This window comes from Triturus cristatus, chromosome 2_1, assembly GCF_964204655.1.
Source record: "Triturus cristatus chromosome 2_1, aTriCri1.1, whole genome shotgun sequence".
NCBI lineage: Eukaryota > Metazoa > Chordata > Amphibia > Caudata > Salamandridae > Triturus > Triturus cristatus.
This window is the reverse complement of record NC_140581.1, coordinates 817,481,208-817,500,590: the sequence shown is the minus strand read 5'-3', so window position 1 is coordinate 817,500,590 and position 19,383 is coordinate 817,481,208. Positions and strand designations below refer to the sequence as shown.

Sequence of the window (19,383 nt, the reverse complement as noted above, 5' to 3'; positions counted from 1 at the left end):
GTATGGACTTCTGGGCCACGCTACCGCTCTCGGTGGCAGGGCGGATTGCTTTGCTTAAAATGGTGGCGCTTCCCCGGTTGTTATATTATTTCCGGACACTACCGATCTGGGTCCCACCGGCCACGTTTCGAATATTACGATCAATGATAGTCGGATTCCTCTGGGGCTCGGGCCGCCGGCGGGTGGCCCTCAAGACCCTGATGCGGCCGAAGGCTGAGGGTGGGCTTGCGGTGCCGGACTTCGAAAAGTATTATTTAGCGGCGCAGCTCCAGACCTTCACCCAGGAGATCGCCCGGGAATTCCGGGGCCCAGAAGACAGGAGGGGAACGGGTATGGCCAGGCATGTTCTCTCCTTCATAGCGATGCGACAACGGTTGGCCTTGCAGGACTTGTCGATGGAGGAGCGGACCGTTCGCCTGTGCTGGAACCGAGCTCACGCCCGGGGCCACCTGAGAACACCGTATGCGCCCGAAATACCTCTGGGGATGCTAACGGCTTTGCCCCATGGTGGCGATTGGTCACGGTTGGCGAACTGGGAGGACGCCGGCCTACAGCTAATAGGTGACCTATACGAGGACAGGGCGCTCTTGCCCTTTCAGGAGCTCATTGATCGCTTCGGGATTCCCCGCGGCGACTTTCTGCTGCACTCGGCCCTTGTCCGAGCGATCCAGGCGCACTGGAAATGCGGGCAGGAGGAACCTCCTTTATCCCCGGTATGCCAATACGTGATGATGTCTGCGGGCACGGTGAAGGCGGTCACTTGCCTTTACGGCAGACTGATCAATGAGGGGCTGGCTCCCCTCACTACTCTGAGAAACCGTTGGGAGGAGGACATTGGCAAGGAGATCCCGGAGACGACCTGGTCCCAGCTGGTGCGGCGAGCCTGGAAGGGCACACGCCACGCCCGCTTTCAATTGGTCCACTACTACGTGCTCCATAGAGCATATCTGACCCCGGTGAAAATCAGGCGATATTTTGCTACGAATTCGGCGGAATGCCCCAGGTGCCCGGCCCAGGAGGCGGACCTTCTCCACATGCTGTGGGCCTGCCCGGGATTGTCATCCTATTGGGTAGAAGTGGGGAAGACCCTGGAGGAGACGACGGGGAGATCCTTATCGTTTGACGCGGCGGTGGGACTCCTGCACTGGTTCCCTCATACCCCCAAGAACAAAATATCTAGCAAGTTCATTGATTTAGGGCTGCTCCTTGCTAAACGAGAGGTGACCAGGAACTGGAAGGCACGAGCTGGTCCGACAGGAATCCGGTGGCACAGCGAACTTTTGAAGTGGGCGGCGGGGGAGAGCACGCTAAGATACCAGCTAGCTTGGAGGCAGCGTAATGAGAAGGCACAGGAGGCAGCGCTGGAGTGGGAGACATTAGTGCAGGCCCTTAGGGATTATTGCGCCCCCAGCGACTCTGAAAGTGAGGAAGCAGCTCGCCCCAAGTCCCGATAGACGATTGCACTTTTCAGCTCTGTTGCTTTCCCCATGGGTCCTTTAGCAGATCCTGTTGAGGTTGTTGCCGTGCGCTGATGGCGGGGTTGGGTGGGTTCTCTTTGGTTCGTAGCGTTTTTGAGGGTGGGGTTTTTCTTTCTGGGTTTATAGGCTTGTTTGGAAAAGCAGATGACGGACAGTGGATCATCCGGACCAGCCTCGACACCCTTCTGAGCCCCCATTGAATTTCGCCGCCCGACCCTAGGGTTGTGGGCTGAATGGCTGTGTAAGAAACTTACGGCGGGGGGATGGAGGGGTGTGTCTCATTGATCTTGCTTGTTATATAATGCTGGTCGATTATGTAACGATTTACTGATTCCTGCAATAAAAATATATTTAAAAAAAAAAAAAAAAAAAAATGATAGTACAGTGTAAATTGCTTCTTGCAATCAGGCATGCCTAATGCAGGTATGTTAAATAGGCTGATTGCTTTTTACAAATACTGCTTCCTCAGACCGCCACAAGGGCTCTGTGGTGTTTTGTGCACACAATACTGTAAGGGCTGTACTATGGCTGCATACCCAAATATCCATTGTCTACAGTATTCCATTCTACCTAAAAAGGTGCATACCTGAGAGAGTATTATTGGTCAAGGTACCTTACAGCTAGCCTCAATATGCGCTGTGGAGAAATGATGCTCACCTGCAGAAATTTCATAGCCAAGGGACAGCATTCAGGGTAGGCACAACTGGTGTTATTTGCATTTGCAAGACTTTACGGCCCTTCTCTCCTAACATAGTAAGTATACAAAGCAATCTTGTGGGCATCTAAGGTGGCAGAAATAAGATAGAGTTCATCAACATATTGAACCAGAGTGGAGCCTCCGAGGAAGACCAAAGTATCTAAGTCTCTTTTAAGGGTTTAGCTGACAATTTAGGGGGACACAAAGCCTAGTGGGAGCCGACTCTTCAAAAGTTTGCCCCTTAAGAAGGAGACCCTCCCCCCCAAAAAGGCTTATGTCAGCGATCAGGACTGGGAAGAAATATGAGCCTAAGTCAACCACTGTAAATCACTGGCCAGAAATGGGAATGCAAGTTAAGATGTCAGCTGGGGTGGGTGCCACCAGAAGAATGGGGATGATAACTATTTACTCCACGCAGGTCCTGCATTAAAGAATATTCAATGGATTGGCCGGGTTTAAAGACCAGCAAGATTAGTGAGTTACACTGACTCAGAATGGGCCCTATAATCCCTTGTTTAAGGAGATCTGTTATGAAAGAGTTTGTGCACGCTTCTTTTTTCAAAGGCTACTGTGTGATATTGAGTCATTTCTTAGTCACGTCAACCATAATTTGCACCTGTTTCATAGAACGTATAAACGCTACCTCATTTGGACCTGTGAATAAAACTTTCTCAGGAACCTGGGAGAGCAAGGTAGTAAGTTAATTGAAATATCATAATTCATTTGGGCATCTTGTACTTCCACCTCACACAATAAAGCCAGAAACTTGTTTTAATTTGGTCTGTTGGACATTAAGGTAGACCCCATCCAGGGTAAAGAACACAGTGCAGCAAAGCGTATTCAGGAGATCCCTGCCGAACAGGTTAATGGGAGAGGTAGGGCTGAGGAGAAATGTGTGGCGATCAGTGATAGGACCTAATGTGACAGGAACAGGATCATTGATATTATGGGGGACTTTTTGGTGAGAGCTGCCAACTGCATCAATGGGGGTGTCTGAAAGAAGAATAGAGGGAAGCGCAGAGGTTTGTAAAGTGGAACTTCTATCCCCAGTATCATTTAAACAAGTGGTGGGGTTACTATTTATCACACAATCAGTGTAGGGCCTCTTCTGGTCTACATGGACTAGAGCATTTATTTCCCAGTCAGCTCCTCTTGGCTGTCCTAGTTGCAGGGATATGGGTCCTGTCTTCTAATGCCAGTCATGCATGCACACTTCCTTGTGGCCCGGCTGCCTGCGAGTCCACTGGGACTGCTCAGTTTCCAGGCATCCCCACCGGCGCGCCCATAGCATCACCTGCCGGCATGGGGAAGGGTATTTATCCAACAAATCCTCCTCCTGTGTTTCTTCAGTTGCTTGTTCTTTTGGTGATTCTACAATCTGGGGAAATAAATAAGGATGAGGCGGAGCAATAGGAATACAAGCTCTGTCCTTCTCCCTCAAGTGACTGATCTGATACTCTAATCTCTGCTGAATTTTTTGCATGTTGTGAGTTTGAGACTCCGGTTTTCTCGTACTTGCTTCTTTAAACCAATGTAAAATGGCTGATTACTGCTCAGCCTTAATTTTGCATTTAGGTTCCTTCAATTTCTTCCTAAATTAGTTAACCATTCTAAATCAAAAGTACAATTTTCCAGAAAACACTTCTTACCACTTCCACTAGTAAGTTCAACCCACTGTTTTAAGAACCTGGACTTGGTTTTACTATACTGTTTATCAATAGCGTGGGAAGGAGTCCCTTTTGTAGGGATTCAGTGAAATGTGGCCTTCTCTGCCCCATCCTATCTCTGCATCACTCATACACAGGATCACAGGGTAAAATGGTCTGACAACCTTATGTTGCAGCTCATGCCTGTGAGGGGGAGGGAGGAAAGGAAGCAGAACACAGGGAAAGATTTAGCAGTTATTGTTCTAACTGGTAACCATGGATGGAGAGTGGAAGATATCTTACACTCATGTTCTAAGACCCCCTTACTTTTGGCCACCTGGTGATCAGTGCAGCTGAGTCAAAGAGCCTCTTTCTCACACACACACACACACACACTCATCCTTCAAGGGTCTATACTCGAGGTCCTGGAGCTCCTGCCGAACTTCCTCTTCTTGCACTATTTCTATAATCTTAACTGCGCTAAACCATGGAGAAAATATACACAACCTGGCACTCCTTCCCCCCAGCCTACCTACCCAACCAGTACTGAACCTACTGTTTGCTACCCAGATGACAACCTTGGTGCATTACTTCAGGAAATCACATATACTTTTGGTAATAGCATAACAACACTGAGCGTGCACGTTTTGTAGTGACTAGTGACAGATTGTCAGCAAAGCATTGATAACACAACTTATAAAGCTCTCCGACTTCACATTTTAATTGCATATGCAAAGGTGTGCAGAAGGTTCTCCTGAAGAGCCACTCCCCACCTTACCGTCCCAGAGAAGACCTTGCTTTTGAATTTGATGTACAATGGATCCTGGTCTCCCGTCCTATCATTACCCTCCAGGGTGATGTTATGTCTGAGGATCAATGCACCAACCTTGAAATGAAATTGAAATGAGTCCAGAAGCCGGTAAAAGTCTGAACATAGATTAATAGTAAAAGAGTCACATCAGCAAAATTATGTTCAATCAAATATCTACCTCAGATGGACCAGAGATCTGCTGGTAAAGCAATTGTTCAAGCATATATTCCAACACGTATATCTTTGACACTGCTTTTTGTAGGTTTTCACTACTTTGGAGCAATACATGTGATTAAAACCATTATAGTTAGGCCTATGCAGTGTACTGAGCAGTCCTTTCTCGTGACCACACATTGGTGTGTACTTGAGATTTTTCAAGATATGGGGTGGTAAGCTCTGGTTTTAGCTAGATAAGGCGGGTGCTTCTTAAACCAGCCATGTTGGAAAACAAGGCCATGCTTCAAATCATTAAAGTCTAGCACGCCAAGCAAAAACGAAGCAAACCAAAGTGCTCAATTTAAATGAGTGTAAGGTGCAAGTTATTAGGACCCTATGAGAGCCCTGAAAGTTGCTGGATAGTGGACACTACTTCCTGTGGAGGTAGGGGAGATGACAGGAAGTTATGCGAAGTAGGGAACTTTCTGACACATTGCAGCAGAGAAGTGCTGGTGGGCACATGTCTGAAGGTTGAAAGCTCCCAAAAACTGTACCAGCAGTAGAAAAAAATAAAGACTACCGTGCCTTCTTTCCTGTCTCTGTTGTACATCCAGCCGGAGCAGCACACACATATGTTACATTTGCATTAGCAAAGATTATCCGCTTCAGATCTAATTTTCAGTAGAAAATAAATGTTATGACATTTACAGAGAGAAAATCACTTGGGATTTGAATTTTGCAACAAATGCTTCATATGTAACTTTTAATTGGGTCAGCTTTTCAGTAGTGATGATAATAAAGTTGGGGTGTGTGGACCTTGTGGACTTTCATTCTGTGGAATTCCGCAGAGCTACATAAAATCACTAGGCCTGGGCTAAATTTCCGTTCCGCTTGCGGAAATTGCCATAATTTGAAATTTTCGCGTTCCGCGGGAGAGCGCGAAAATGTCAAAATTTCTGCATTCCGCAGCTTAGCGATAATTTGTTTCTTGCTTGCGCTTTAAAATAATACATTCTCGCGCGCGCGATCGCCTTACTTGAATCCCCGTGTTCGCCGACAAGTTTTCCCGATCCGGTCGCGTTCTCCACGAGATGTTGGATTGTTGGTAGCCATTTGCGCTGTCTCGCGACAGTTCGCACCCGCAGTAATGTCATTGGTCGCGCGATCACGTCTTTCTTCTCGCGATCATGCACCGCGAGAAGAGTGAAAACACGATGGCCGCGCCCGCGAGCAACCGCATGGGTAAGTTGGCGAGCCGCGACCACGCAGAAAATACCGCGAACGGGCGGGAAAAAAAATTCCGCATCTTCGCGATATTTCCGCGTGTTTGCGGAGATTTTTTACATTTTCACGATAATTTGCGAAAGTCACTTTCGTAAATTCCGCCCATTCCTAAAAATCACAACGAGATTCCGAAGAATTCTGCCAACGGGCAGAAATATGCAAGTTGTGGTGCTCGTGCAGAAAGTTGTGGTGCTCGTGCTTGAATTTAGTGCCAGTAACGTGAGCAGTGCTGAAAAATCTACTCAAGGGGCAGCAAATCTACTGGAGAAGCAGGGCTCTGACCCAGACGCTTGCAACCACCCATGTTAGAAAATGGCTCTAGGGGCAGTGGCGTAACGAAAATTGAGGGCCCCCCTGCAACTTACGTGTAGGACTTTATCAGGAGCTCTCCTGCCGAGGTGCTGTGCTGAGGGGGGCCCTTGGAGCTTGGCCCCCCCCACGCACAGGGGGTGAGAGAGGGGGGCTGCGGGCTCCTGTGTTAAGCCCCTGTATAGGGAATGACACATCTCGCTCACGCTCGCATTTCTGGAGCCGCCTAGGAAACAAATCCGCCCTGTGTCAATTAGCAAATTTGGCAGGTACTCCATGTTACAAGAGTAACGCAGAGTCGAGTAACGCGGAGTCACCAAATCCCGACAATTGTAGGCGGAATGTACCAATACAATAAAGTATCCATATGATCTAGAATGTTCTTCTCTCTATTACTCGAAAAAGTGCGTTTTTCCAATTCTTGATTCTGCTTTGCAAAGAGTCCCTTGTTACACGGGAAAGAAAGAAAGAAAAGCTCAGACTTGTTTCTCCTAAAAATAGTTTCCTTTATGACAACAGGACCGACCTGCTTTTAAAAAATGAAGTTCACTGCACAACGAATTCAATGTGCCAAGCATGGTTTCATGAAATATATTCTTTTTCCAGGCCTTAAAATTACAAGAACAGCTGGACAAGACTGTTGAGAAATTGGAGGAAAGCAAGCAACTGCTGAAAACTAATGAGAATGGTAAGCAGTGGCGCGAGACGTTCTTTATATCCCGGGGCGTAATGGTGCAATGAGGCAGTGGTAGTGGCCCAAGACATTTATATTGTTGGGAAACATTCATTTTCCAGTGTCCCCTCGTGTGTTGGGATTGTGAAGCATTTTTCTTCAAGGACGGATTGTGTATATGTAGCTGGGAGGGCCGTAAGAACGACGGGCAAGACCTCGCGTTTTAGCTGGGTCTTTTGGTAACGCGTTTCGAGCACTTTCCAGTGCTCATTAAGAGTATATTGGCGCTATGTGCAATTAATTAATGTAAGTGCATCGACAAATGTCTGGGCCCTTTATTTCTTTTTCTTAAATGTATTTTTAGTATTTTTACTACGATTGGTTGTAATTAAATGTATGTTAGCATTTAGAAAATGCCGATCCATTAGGCCTCCCAAGCGTAAAAACCTCGTTTTGTTCGGGGTTACGTTTCAGCGAGCTTTCACAGTAGAACATGAGATTACTCTTTCATTTATGTGACTTTGTCAGCGTACTGACCGAGTAGGCCTTCAGTAAAATGTGAAGGCACACTGACATCTAACCACGCCCAATGAAGAAAGGAATGACTGAACGCAAATCTTGCGCTTTTTCAAGCCATTGTATTTTGTCTTCAGGGAAATAGTCCTTTAAAGATATTTGATATGTGGTGTAATGTTCCCAATAAAAAGGCTTCTTGTAACTAGTGTAAAAGAAAAATGTGTTATGTAAACCACCAGGAAGAGATTGAGAATATCTTGATACTTAAATGGCGTTTTATGTTTTCCCAGTGTTTAACATTTGAAAACTTACTGAGTACGATGAAGTGGTAATAAAGGCGAGTGAATGCGTTTAGCATCCAAGTGCAAAGAGTCCACCTGACAAGGAAAGATATTGGACTCTAGAGAACTGAACTACGAAAAATGAGCTCCGGCAGTAGGCGCACAGTTCACTTCCATTCATCTGGCGAAGCACAAACAGACTGCATCGGTGTAGTAGGTTTTTTGTGCCAGTGCCAGGCAATTTTTCACTAACGTACGCCGCATAGAGCAGCAAACTCTTGTTTGTGGTCAGTTTCGTTTTGCAAAATTGCATTAATGCACAACCGCCTGGTGGTTTCCGTCTTTTGTGTTTCTCATCGAGATTATTATTAACTGGCGTGTTAGTACAGGAATCAGACAAAGGCTACAACCCTCAGAAATCATTTGCTGTTAAAAAAAAATGCATATAATCTGCAAGCATGGTATCCTGCTGACAGGGAGTGAATAACCATCTTTAAAGGCAGGGCACTAGGAAATGGGAAACAACGTTTACATTGCAGATTTTACTCCGCGATGCAAACACAACGCGGTCATTCCAAAGACCACGTTGTGAAAACGCACTACCTTTACAACGCAAGTCGTTACAACGACTTGCGCTAGATGGCGTTTTAGGATAAGGAATAGTATGATTTACTATTCCAACACTTTCCCTAGCGTTGCACACACTGGGGTTGGAATAGTAAATCATACTATTCCCAAGTCTAGCATGCCATCTAGCACATGTCGTTGTAACGACTTGCATTGTAAAGGTAGTGCGTTGTGTTTGCATTGCGAAGTAAAACCCGCGATGTAAAGAGATATATTCCTAGGAAATACTGCACACGAGACTCCTTTTAAACAAACGTATCATGATAAAGCATTATTCATGTTCAGGTAGTAACGCAACTGATTCCAACCATATAGGTAGCATCAAGTCAGTGTATCTATGAAGGAGAGGGAGAAAACACCTTATCGTCATCTAAGGGGAGAGGATGTGGTCTCATGGCTAGAGATGCTGAATTTGGAGCTGGGGAACCAGGTTTGAGCCTCGGCGTCGGCTCACCTTCCGGTGATTCCGGGCAAATCACTATGGGCCACATGCATCAACGAGAAAACTGGTCGCAAACGGGCAGATTAGCAGAATCTGCCCCTTTGCGACCTGTATTTTTGCATTTGGGATGCATCATCCCAAATGCAAAAATCGCAATTTAAGGAATCTCTAAATAGCGATTCCTTAAATTGCGATTGCATTTAAGGAATCCCAAATTGAGATTCCTTAAATGCAATGCATTAAAGTTAAAAAATCAGCGATTTCGCTAATAGGGGGAGCAAATTACCATGAAGTTGAACTTCATGGTAATTTGCAAAAACTTTGAAAAGTGCACTAAAGTGCATTTTTCAAAGTTCCATTTTACACACACACATGACCTTGGGGCATGTGTGTGTGCAATATGTACTCATATGCAGATTTCAGGGGTGCAACAGGGTGTCCTTTTGACACCCTGGCACCCTCGAAATTGCATGAGCAATTTGCGATTCTCTAATTGAGAATCGCAAATTGAGAAAGTCTTCCCATTCATTCCTATGGGCCTCTAGGCCCATAGGAATAAATGGGGAGGTATTCCTTAATTGCGACTCGCAATTTGCGAGTAGCAATTAAGGAATGTTTAGAAATCACTATTTTGTAAGCGATTTCTACATGCATAGCCTTTTGCTATTCCTTATTAGCGAATCCTTAATTTTCGCTATTAAGGAATAGCAAATGGCATTGTTGATGCATGTGCCAGTTTATCTCCCTGTGCCTACCAAAAAAAAGTGTGTCCTTGTGTAACATAACTGGTGCTCATTAAAAGCGCTCTAATATCTTTGGGTCCAGTTCTTGCTATATAAATCTGAAAAAATAAATAAAGGGTAAAGATTACCCAAAGACTTTTAGACCTACAGTGGCTAAACTCTCACAACTACGTGATCAAGAAGACATAGAGGACAATCAAGGTTTCAAAAATTGATATCCTCTGGGTCACATTTTCTTGGCTTTGCAGAGCTAAATTACTCACAAAAAGGTTCACGGAAATAGTAATTCAAAACAGTAAAATATTTTGAAGATCTGGAACATATTGGTCCAGCCAAGATTTCATATGAAGAAATTAAAACTGTATTAACTAATACCACAAACAGTATGGATGAGGAAAGAAGCACAGAAAAGGTTACAGTCACCAGCAAAGCCAAAAGGTTTGGCTATTTGGTAAGTGAAATTACTTCTTCAATGATTGACACATTTTGGTGGTTAATTGGTCAAAGTGAGAGTGTGTAAACACTTAGGTAGATGAGTGGGTGCAAAGATGAATGAATGACTCCATGCAAGGATTATTAATTAGTGAGTAGATGGATGTTTGAATGGCTGGGTTAATGAGTGAGTTCATAGATGGGAGCAGGCTGGTTACACCAATCTAATAAGCCAAACCCTTAGAAGAAGCAGTTTTTATTAAAACTCTAAGAATTACCACCAATATGTCAGTGTAAGCATTTCACATGAGTGCCCACCGTTTTGATATTGGTGTCAATATTAGGTTGACAAATGGTTCCATTTTGAAATCACCAGCATTCTGCTTGTGCTAGGCACAAACATATGGCTGACCACATTATGTCAACCGTTATCATCCTCATACCAGGAATAGCTATTGTGATGCAAGGGTCGCCATTATGCCTGAAATGGGGATCATCATGTTATGGGTGGCCACCGTATGCAAATAACTTGCACCATTATGCCAGGGCCTGCATTATACTATTGGTGGCCACATAATCATGTTACACATGTTCACAATATGCCTATAATGATACCCATCTAATCTGTCAAATTCAGCAACCTATGCATCTAAGAATTATGTGTAGTGCATCAAAAACGCATAACAAATGCAAACCACCATCACATTAACTTTCTGTAGCAACCACATACCTGTGCGTAGTAAATGCTTCACCTTCCTAAACACAAACGGTTAAAAGCTCCTGACTAGTCATTCCAACACATGGGTAATGATTTATTATGCCTTTTAAAAATGCCCAAGAACTCCCAGTTGAAGCTGTAACAGTAACACATCAACACATCACCATCAACGCCATACAACAGAGCAGTCTTACAACACATTACAATATCAACACACCACTACACAACACAAATACAACTGCTGGTTAATAACAATATAAAACAGCACAAAATACAACACAACAACAGACACATACAAACTAGTTGCCTTCTTGTGTTTTGCTATTTTGTGTTGTCTGCTGTCGTGTTATTGGTATTATGTAATAGTTTTGTTCTTGTGATATTTTGCTTTTGTGTTGATTTTGTAGAGAAGTATCATTGTGTCAAGCTATTTTGTTACTATGTTCTGTTTCAGTTACTCTGTTATGTGTAGCTAGGGTTTTTTTGTATTTTTGTGCTGTTTTGTTGTGTTATTATTCAAGTGGGTGTGTGTTCTGAGCTATTATTGTGTTGCTAGTGTAATGTAGAATTCTGCAGCTATTGTTGTCTTTTGCTGACCTTGTCTTCTATCGCGTATGTATTGTTGTTTGGCTGTGCTATTAAATTTGTTTGATTCTTGTTGCCTTGAGTTGCTTTGTTATTGGTGTGTTGTGGTATTTTGTGTAGTTGTCAGTGTGTTGATGGAGCTGCTGTGCTCTTGTGTTTCGCTTTTTCTGATGTTATATTGTGATTGTGTTGCCTTAGGTGTTGTATTGTTATTGTGCATGTTTCATTATTGTGTGTACTTATGTTGTTTGGTGCTGTATCCTATTGTTATTGTGTTGTCTGTGCATAGTGCTGTTGTGTTCCGCTATTTGCTGTGTATATTGTGTTCTTGGGTTGTTTAATGTTATGGTGGTTCAGTTGTGTTATGTTATGATACTGTTATTTTTTGTGGTGACTATTTCGTGTGCAGTATTGTGTTGTAGTGCTATCTGGTTTGTGGCTATATTTTGTAAATGTTGTGTTGTTGACATTTTGCATTGTTGGCTGGATGTGTGGTTGTATTTTAGTTGCTAGAGTGCAGTAATGTAATGGTGGCTGGTGCTTGCAAGGTACTGTCAGGTGGTATTTGTCGTGTTTCGTAATGGTAGCAGAGTAGTAGTGTGCAGCAGAGTCATCCGATGGCTAATAGTGTGCTGCATTCATTTTTGAAGTTTTGTAAGAAGGTACAGCAGTGGAGTGTTTGTGTGGGAGTAGTGGGAAGAGAGAAGGCAATGGAGTAGTAAGCTGTGGTGTTAAGCTAGTAGTATGGTGGTAATGTGCTGTGCAGTAGTATGTGGTGGCGGTATGGTGACTGAGTGGTAGTGCAGTACCAGGCCTGTTATGCCATGTCATGGTTGGTAATCCTCTGGTGTGCTGTAACGGTGTAGTTAACCGAATTTTTCAAACATCGTGTTCAGATATAAAATAGTCCCTCGTGATATGCAACGAAAAGTCCTCCTAAATGGCGCAATTGGGCACCAAATAGGTAATAGCATGAGGAGAGAGCTGTTTACTCTGAAACACTCTGTATGCCTAATTTATTTCAGGAGAGTAGAGACAAATGTTCTAGCACACAGCTGTGATGTGGAGCAGACCTAAAAATAAGTTCCCCGATTCCAGAAAAAAAGTCATTTTGGACAGTAATTAATATGGAAGTCAGTAGGAACGTTTTTATCCTGTGAGTACATGAAAAAAATAAGTAACTCCCCTCATAAGATTTTCGGTGGGATCTAGGATGCAGGTTGGATAAAGCAAAATCTGAATGTGGTGGTATATTGCTCTGTGTTAAAGTAAGGAAATGAGTCTGCACTCAAGCTTCTCTAAGGAGCAAAGATCAGTACAGAGAGTCAAGACTGTAGACTGTATGAGACCAGGTTTCCATGGTTTCAAATATGCTAAGGTGGAAACCCTGATGAAGAGAGAAATCTTGAAAACAATAAAATCTCCAGAATGAATTGTGTGCAGTTTGGTTGCTGAGGTCTGAAGTGAGATCTCCAGATCTCCTTGTCTTTTCTTCTAACAATTCCTCTCTTTCAGATATTTGTAAGTTCTTGCAGGATCTGTGGGCAGTTATTCAGTGAGAAACTAAGAAAGGCGTAATGAGCATAAGACTGGGTCACAGTTACAGGAGGTGCCACTGGTGAGATTTTGTAGGACTGGAAGTGGGTAACCTCAAGCAGCATCATTCTCCTGTATGTGCTGTTAGGTGGCCTTTGGCCTTTGGTAATTATAAAGCCTTTTCTGCCAAATTATTAAAACGTCATGGCAATTCAGTGTTAAACGCATTACTATATAAATTAATTTATTGAAATATTCAGAGCTCGTTTTACAAACTCAGTGCCTTATTTAGAGTTTGACAGACTGGATACACTGTCAAAACGTGGGGGATATCCTGTCCGCCATATTGCGAGTGGATTATAGCCCATCAAACTTGTAATTCAGCAGCTGAGATATCCACAATGTTTTGACAGCTTATAAGGAGGCTTTTACTCGATTTGGACACAACTTATTGCAAATTTCTCAGAATGTGACCACATGTAGGAGTTCTTCCCATCCTCCTTTCAGTCATTTTTATAAACTTAAAACCTACTCATCTCCAGAACTCTTCTACCTGGCAGGCAGATCTTGTCTGTCATATTATCATCAAATGCAGCTGTCCAAGGAATCCACAGGATTTAGGATTCAAGTCAGTAGGCTAGCTTCTCTTGCTCTGGTTACCCAGTCTTGGCCAAGGCCAGATTGGCTGTACCGGGCATCAGGCATTACCCTGGGAGGAAGGAGGGGTGGGAGGCTGGTTTTGTTACTGGGGGGTGATTGTGCAGTAGTGTGTGGATACTGAAAACAAATGCTGCAGTACTGTCCAGCATAATGACTCACTTCTCACTTTCACTGTAGAGCTCCTTGTAAACCCAGCAGTTTTCAGGCAACAGTAACAGTGGCAAGATTGATATCTCTGGTGGTTTATCTTCCTGCTGGAGAGATTGGAGTTTGGTCTATTGGTAGTTTTGACTGATCTAATGTAGCGCAGAGGGTTAATATTCCTGCTGCAAAGAATGTGTTGTAGTGAAGACTGCTATCTATATACGTACAATGCTAAGTTAGCACAACCGCGTTAGATGTTAGTAAGCCATCTTGCTGCTTTTGCACAAGACACTGTAGTTACATGTTATTAATTGAGAAATGCTTGCTCGACTTTGCTTCACATGAGAACTGTCTGTTGTTCACATCGCTAACAGTGAGCAGCGACCTTGGTCTGAACATTGTGTAAAGAAATAGTCTGGGTCGCTAGACGGTGCATGTTGTTGGGTTCAGGTTGATCGGCCCACTATTTAGCCATAACACGCACGCAGCTGCAAATACCTGAAAGTCGAGTGCTTTTAATATTGCAGTGCTGCATGTTTTGCACACATTCGGAAGAAGAGCTTTCCCAGGAGCAGAGTCTAGCTGATCCTGTGATGTGATTCCACTAAGCTGATATTTACGGTATGGGGTTCCCCATTCAAGCCTAGAGACCTTTTATTAGTCTAATAATAATAATATTAGTTTACTAGCGAAAGGAAGGTGGCTGACATCCACTTTCATCTTATTATGATTACTCCTTTCATTTTCTATGGTATTGTAACTATGCTGATGGTTTTGATCTTAATCATTTGTCTGCTTATGTTAGCCAAAGTACTGCATCTTAGGACACGAGGTTTATAAAATAAACTCTTTAAACTTTACCGTGTCTCTGTTTATTCTGTTGTGGACCGATATGAGAATAATTACGAACAGGTATTTCTGATTCCCACCATTCCTGAGAATACCCTAAGTCGCTTGTTCTGGGTTGTCTATACATTGGGACCGCCGAGATAAAACTCGGATAACGAATGGGACACTGATGCTGGTCGGATAAGGGGTTCTGCGTTCTGAGGTGAGTTTTTGGTACACCACAATTCACTGAGGTCCTAGTCTCCTGTGCATAGTTCTGTGCATAAGCAGAATCCCTGCAACAGTGTACCTTACAGATCACAGAACTGTATTTAATGTACATAGCTCAGTGGGTACTGCTTCTGTCACAGAGATCCTTTAGTGAATTGCAATTTATAACTTACAATCGTAATAAATCTAGCACAGTGAGCTATGAACTGCCATCAAAGAGGTGCATGCAAACTTAATGGTACAGGTTTAAAGGCTATGTTTTCCCCATTCTTTCATTATCCTAATGTTGTTAAAATGGATTTGTTTGCGTAATCCAGTAAACTTAATAGTAAATCCAGCCACTGCATTACATTTTGAATCCTGACTTTGTGCTTCTCCAGACCAAGCACTCTTAAATAAATGCCTACCACTATGGATGACATGCAAATCCTACACCTTGTTTTCCCTTTTGTCTTATGTAACATTTTCTAAGCACTGATTTGCACACGTAGGATTCATTGTCTCTGTATGTGTCCGAGATGTAAAGTGCTCAGACTCCTTACACTGGTATGAGAGGTACCATTAAACAAATTCCATACATGTGAGAGTGGCTATGGAGAGATGAGGGACACTGTTGGAGAGTGATAGTGAAGGAATCATTGACGGATCACAACAAGATTCTGTATCCTGGTTCACTGTAAGGTCATCATTTACTGTGCTCTAAAAGCTAATAGAATTGAATATATAATGAAAATGTGTTGTAGAAAGCACTGTTTTTGTAATTTTTTTCAAAAACTTTCTTGAGGAGAGAACCCCTCCCCAAACCCTCTTTGTAGTGGTCAGGCTCTTTTGCTGCGCTCACTCGCTATGCACCGTACGGTGGCTGATTTGACAAAATTTGCCAGGGCTTCCTTAGGTTCCAAATTTCTGCCCTGATATTGGCCCAACATGTTGAAGGACAGATCTCCCTTTTCTTTGACAGGAGAGTAAGAATCTTCCTCCTGTCCAGTGTATATTCAAAAGGGAGTCGGTCAAAGAGTGAAATATACAAGATGAAGCAACAATGCTATTAAAATTATTTCTAAATCATTTTGTTTAGCCATGTTTAATCTGAATGGACATCCACCTACACGAAATTGTTTCCCCACTGTTGCACTACTTTCCATGAGTGGTAGTGGAGAAACAGGATAGCTGCTGGGTGACGGTCTCTAGCCTCTCTCCTTTCCTGATGCTAAAAGCCCCACTCTGGAACTTCCGTCATGGAGGATCAGGTTGCGCGTGGTGCCACTTGTGGCTCTACTGTCATGCTGGTTCTTGTTTTTTGCCTATTTCATTTTAGACGTTCCTTTGCTTATACTTTTCAAAGCTGTCAAGCTTAAAATAAAAAAAATTAAAAACACAAATTTGTGAATGGTTATCTTTAAGATTACCTCAAATTCTAACCGTTGTATGTACATCACGCCATTGTGAATTAAAAGCTGATTTTGTCTTGTGACGTGTTTTTAAATTCCTTAGTGGACATAATATAATTGCCTGAAATGTGTGTATTGTGCTTTACGAGCACTGCTATGACAACGGAGTACAAAATACATTGTGATGCTTGGTATAAAACATAACTACAAATCTAGCTCAGAGACTTACTTGGTGTCAGTCACATATTCAGCCATATTAGTAACCTTAATCTATTTTTTGCAGTTATTTCGTGGTTAAATAAGCAGTTGAACGAGAATAAAATTGCAACTTTGCAAGGTGTACCCAGTCATTGTGAGGCACCGTCTTCCATTAAATCAAGCACGTCTCCCTCTAACCTCGCAGGGATGCAGAATGGTCTGGTAAGAAGTGCATTTTGTAAAATGGTGGCTAACGAATATACAGGCAATTACTGCTAACCTTACAGAGCAAACTGTGTGATGTTAAAGCAATGGAATTTAAAGTGCCTGAAATATGTTTCTTCCATCATTGAAATGTATCTCCCATCGGAAGTGCATTGGGCGCAAAGGAGAATGCACAGTGAGTTTAACCAGAATATGACCAGATTGCAGAATGACCTGCAAACAATATCGGAATCAGTCCGGCTGGTAAAACAGACCCTGCTAAGTGTGCAAGAGCGGTAACATATTTCAGACTGCCCTAGGCTAAATACTCCAGTTATTGTCGAATAAGCGTCCTTAAGTACTGCTTATAAATAATGTTCTGTTTTCACGGGTAGTTATTGATTGACAGAAACATTTTGTTCTGTTCAAATGCCATATATAGAAACTGCGGTACAAAAGGGGGTGGTGATGGACGGAGCATCAGAACCAATCAAACACTCACATCCAGTCAACAGATCTGGGTTTGATCCATCACCGTTCTTTAGCCCACTCTGCCACCCCAGTTCAGACATGGCCATATGCAAATCAGTCTGACCCTGTGCCTCATGGGTACAGTCCAGCCCGAACTGCCAAGCCATGCCTTCCCTGGACCGGAAACAAGCTTCCTAGGACCGGTTTCTGACATTTCAGCCGTCTTCAGCCAGGCTTGCTTGAATCCAGTGGCAAAGTGAGCAAGGGACTCACGTCTGAGCATACCCTGCCAACTTATGGCGAACAAAGCGGTACAAAAGGGGGTGGTGATGGACGGAGCATCAGAACCAATCAAACACTCACACCCAGTCAACAGATCTCGGTTTGATCCATCACCGTTCTTTAGCCCACTCTGCCACCCCAGTTCAGACATGGCCATATGCAAATCAGTCTGACCCTGTGCCTCATGGGAACAGTCCAGCCGGAACTGCCAAGCCATGCCTTCCCTGGACCGGAAACAAGCTTCCTGGGACCAGATCAACTATGTGAGATCACGTACCGCTGTCTTGGAAACTGAACTGGCATACTACCTTATTTACATGTGTTCAAGTGATACATTTGCTAGGCACATAAAGGTTTTAGCAATTAGGATTTTGATTACAATATTTACCCATTACTATGCACTTCTGTTTGTGGTAGATGAGGGAACGAAAGCATAATTACTTTATTTAAGTTCAGCTATGTTTGTCTAAGTGAGGAAGCTGGTGTTGGTGTTCAGACACTGGTCTGTTTTTCCCCTTTCACCACTTTAGCTGCTAATCCACATTATTTCCTTCCATTATAAACACGTTGAGGTGGAGGATTTCTACCTTTCTTCTCCAAAGTCACTGTCTAGCATTGTGACATACAAGCTTACTTTAATATCAACTTTATTTCTTTAATTTTTTCCTTGCTTATGTTAGTTGTGTGGTTTTATTTTTATTTTCTAGGCAGGAGATGAGTATCCAACTTTGTATGACTGCATGGCCATGAGCAAGAATTTTGCATTCCTTCCTTCGTGCTCTTGCTCAGTGCTTACAATTGTAATCCTTGTATGTTACAGAGAAAGCTGCTTTCATACTTACTGTTTATGTATTTGTGGACTTGTATAGCGTAAACCAAACTGCAATGCAATTGTGTGTTGTTGGGTGTATGTCAGGGGATACAAGCAGAGTGGTTGGTGGGAATCGTGTATTGGGGTTCTAATACTGTCACATTATTAATGCAGATGTGGAATTCTGAAGATCCTTGCAGACCTCCATCTCTTCAAGTGCAGAGTCCAACAATGGGTTATTAATTTGGAACAGGTGATCTCTACCAGCTTATTAAACACAATCTGATTAGGCCAACACCCATTCTGAGAGAATCTCTACTCGACTACTCGTAGCAAAGGGTTAAAGCAGAAGGCAATCCATAGAGAAGTGCATGTTAAGTTCAAGCTGTATCATTTTTAAACTAAAGGACTTAATAAAATAAAATTCCCAAACAAATGCAGAAACATTTTGAAAATATAATGAGCACAAATGACACCAAGATTCGACAATATGAATTTTGTAAAGCTTTATGGACAAGAGAAGCCACAGGTATGAATGTTAATGTTTTAAGGGAAAAATGCTTGGAAAAAGAGAAGCATGATTGAAAGATAACAGTTTAAGCTAATCAGTACCTAGGCATTATTTCAGGCTGACTGCAATGGAGGAAATGTTGGATACATCAAGTGGGTCATCACGGTCACATTTTTACTTTCTGACTTCGTCTCTGAAATGGAAGTCAGAAACATTCAGTATGGCAAAGTTGAAGCCTATAGCCAGGGAATGTAATTTGATGTCTGATACGTCACTTTCAAGCTCCAGCTCAAGCTGTTGGTTTTGAGCCTAAAGCTTCAAACTGGATAGCCTGACCCCAGGGGGCCACATGGCAGACAGAGGCTATTGGGCCCCAGCCATGGTGGACGGATACAACACTCAACAATCATTAGATGCAATAACTTAATTGTCCAGTCCTTTGCTTGTCTTTTGGAAAAATAACACACTTTTTAATTGCACTGCAGTATTCACTACTACACAATTAAATTCAACATACAGGGTAGTACCCTTGATCACAATTGATCACAATTGTATTGTGAGTTCTACATTCCTTACCTTCTCTCCCTCCTAAAACCAAGTGGGATGGTTTTGATCCCTATTTTGTAAATTTTTTCTAGACTAGCAATGTGAATCCACTGGAATGGTTCTCTTTCAAGTGTCCTTCTCAGGCTGCTGGCCCAGCAACAGCCTGTGTGTA

At 43.0% G+C, this 19,383-nt stretch overlaps 1 protein-coding gene across 5 annotated transcripts in view; it reads left to right on the top strand.

Annotated features, from left to right (window-relative positions):
* Positions 1-19,383, top strand: part of LOC146865911 (spindle assembly abnormal protein 6 homolog) — a 516,535-nt gene that overhangs the window by 338,642 nt on the left and 158,510 nt on the right. For 2 of the 5 annotated variants that reach the window (XM_085632839.1, XM_085632840.1), the window contains exons 12-14: positions 6,988-7,069; positions 16,472-16,608; positions 18,329-18,407. The exons of 1 other annotated variant lie outside the window; for it this stretch is intronic. In XM_085632839.1, coding sequence (XP_085488965.1) covers positions 6,988-7,069; positions 16,472-16,608; positions 18,329-18,397 — 288 coding nt within the window. In that variant the 3' untranslated portion in view covers positions 18,398-18,407. The remainder of the gene's footprint in view (positions 1-6,987; positions 7,070-16,471; positions 16,609-18,328; positions 18,408-19,383) is intronic. 2 more of the 5 variants (XM_085632837.1, XM_085632838.1) reach the window with 1 other exon arrangement.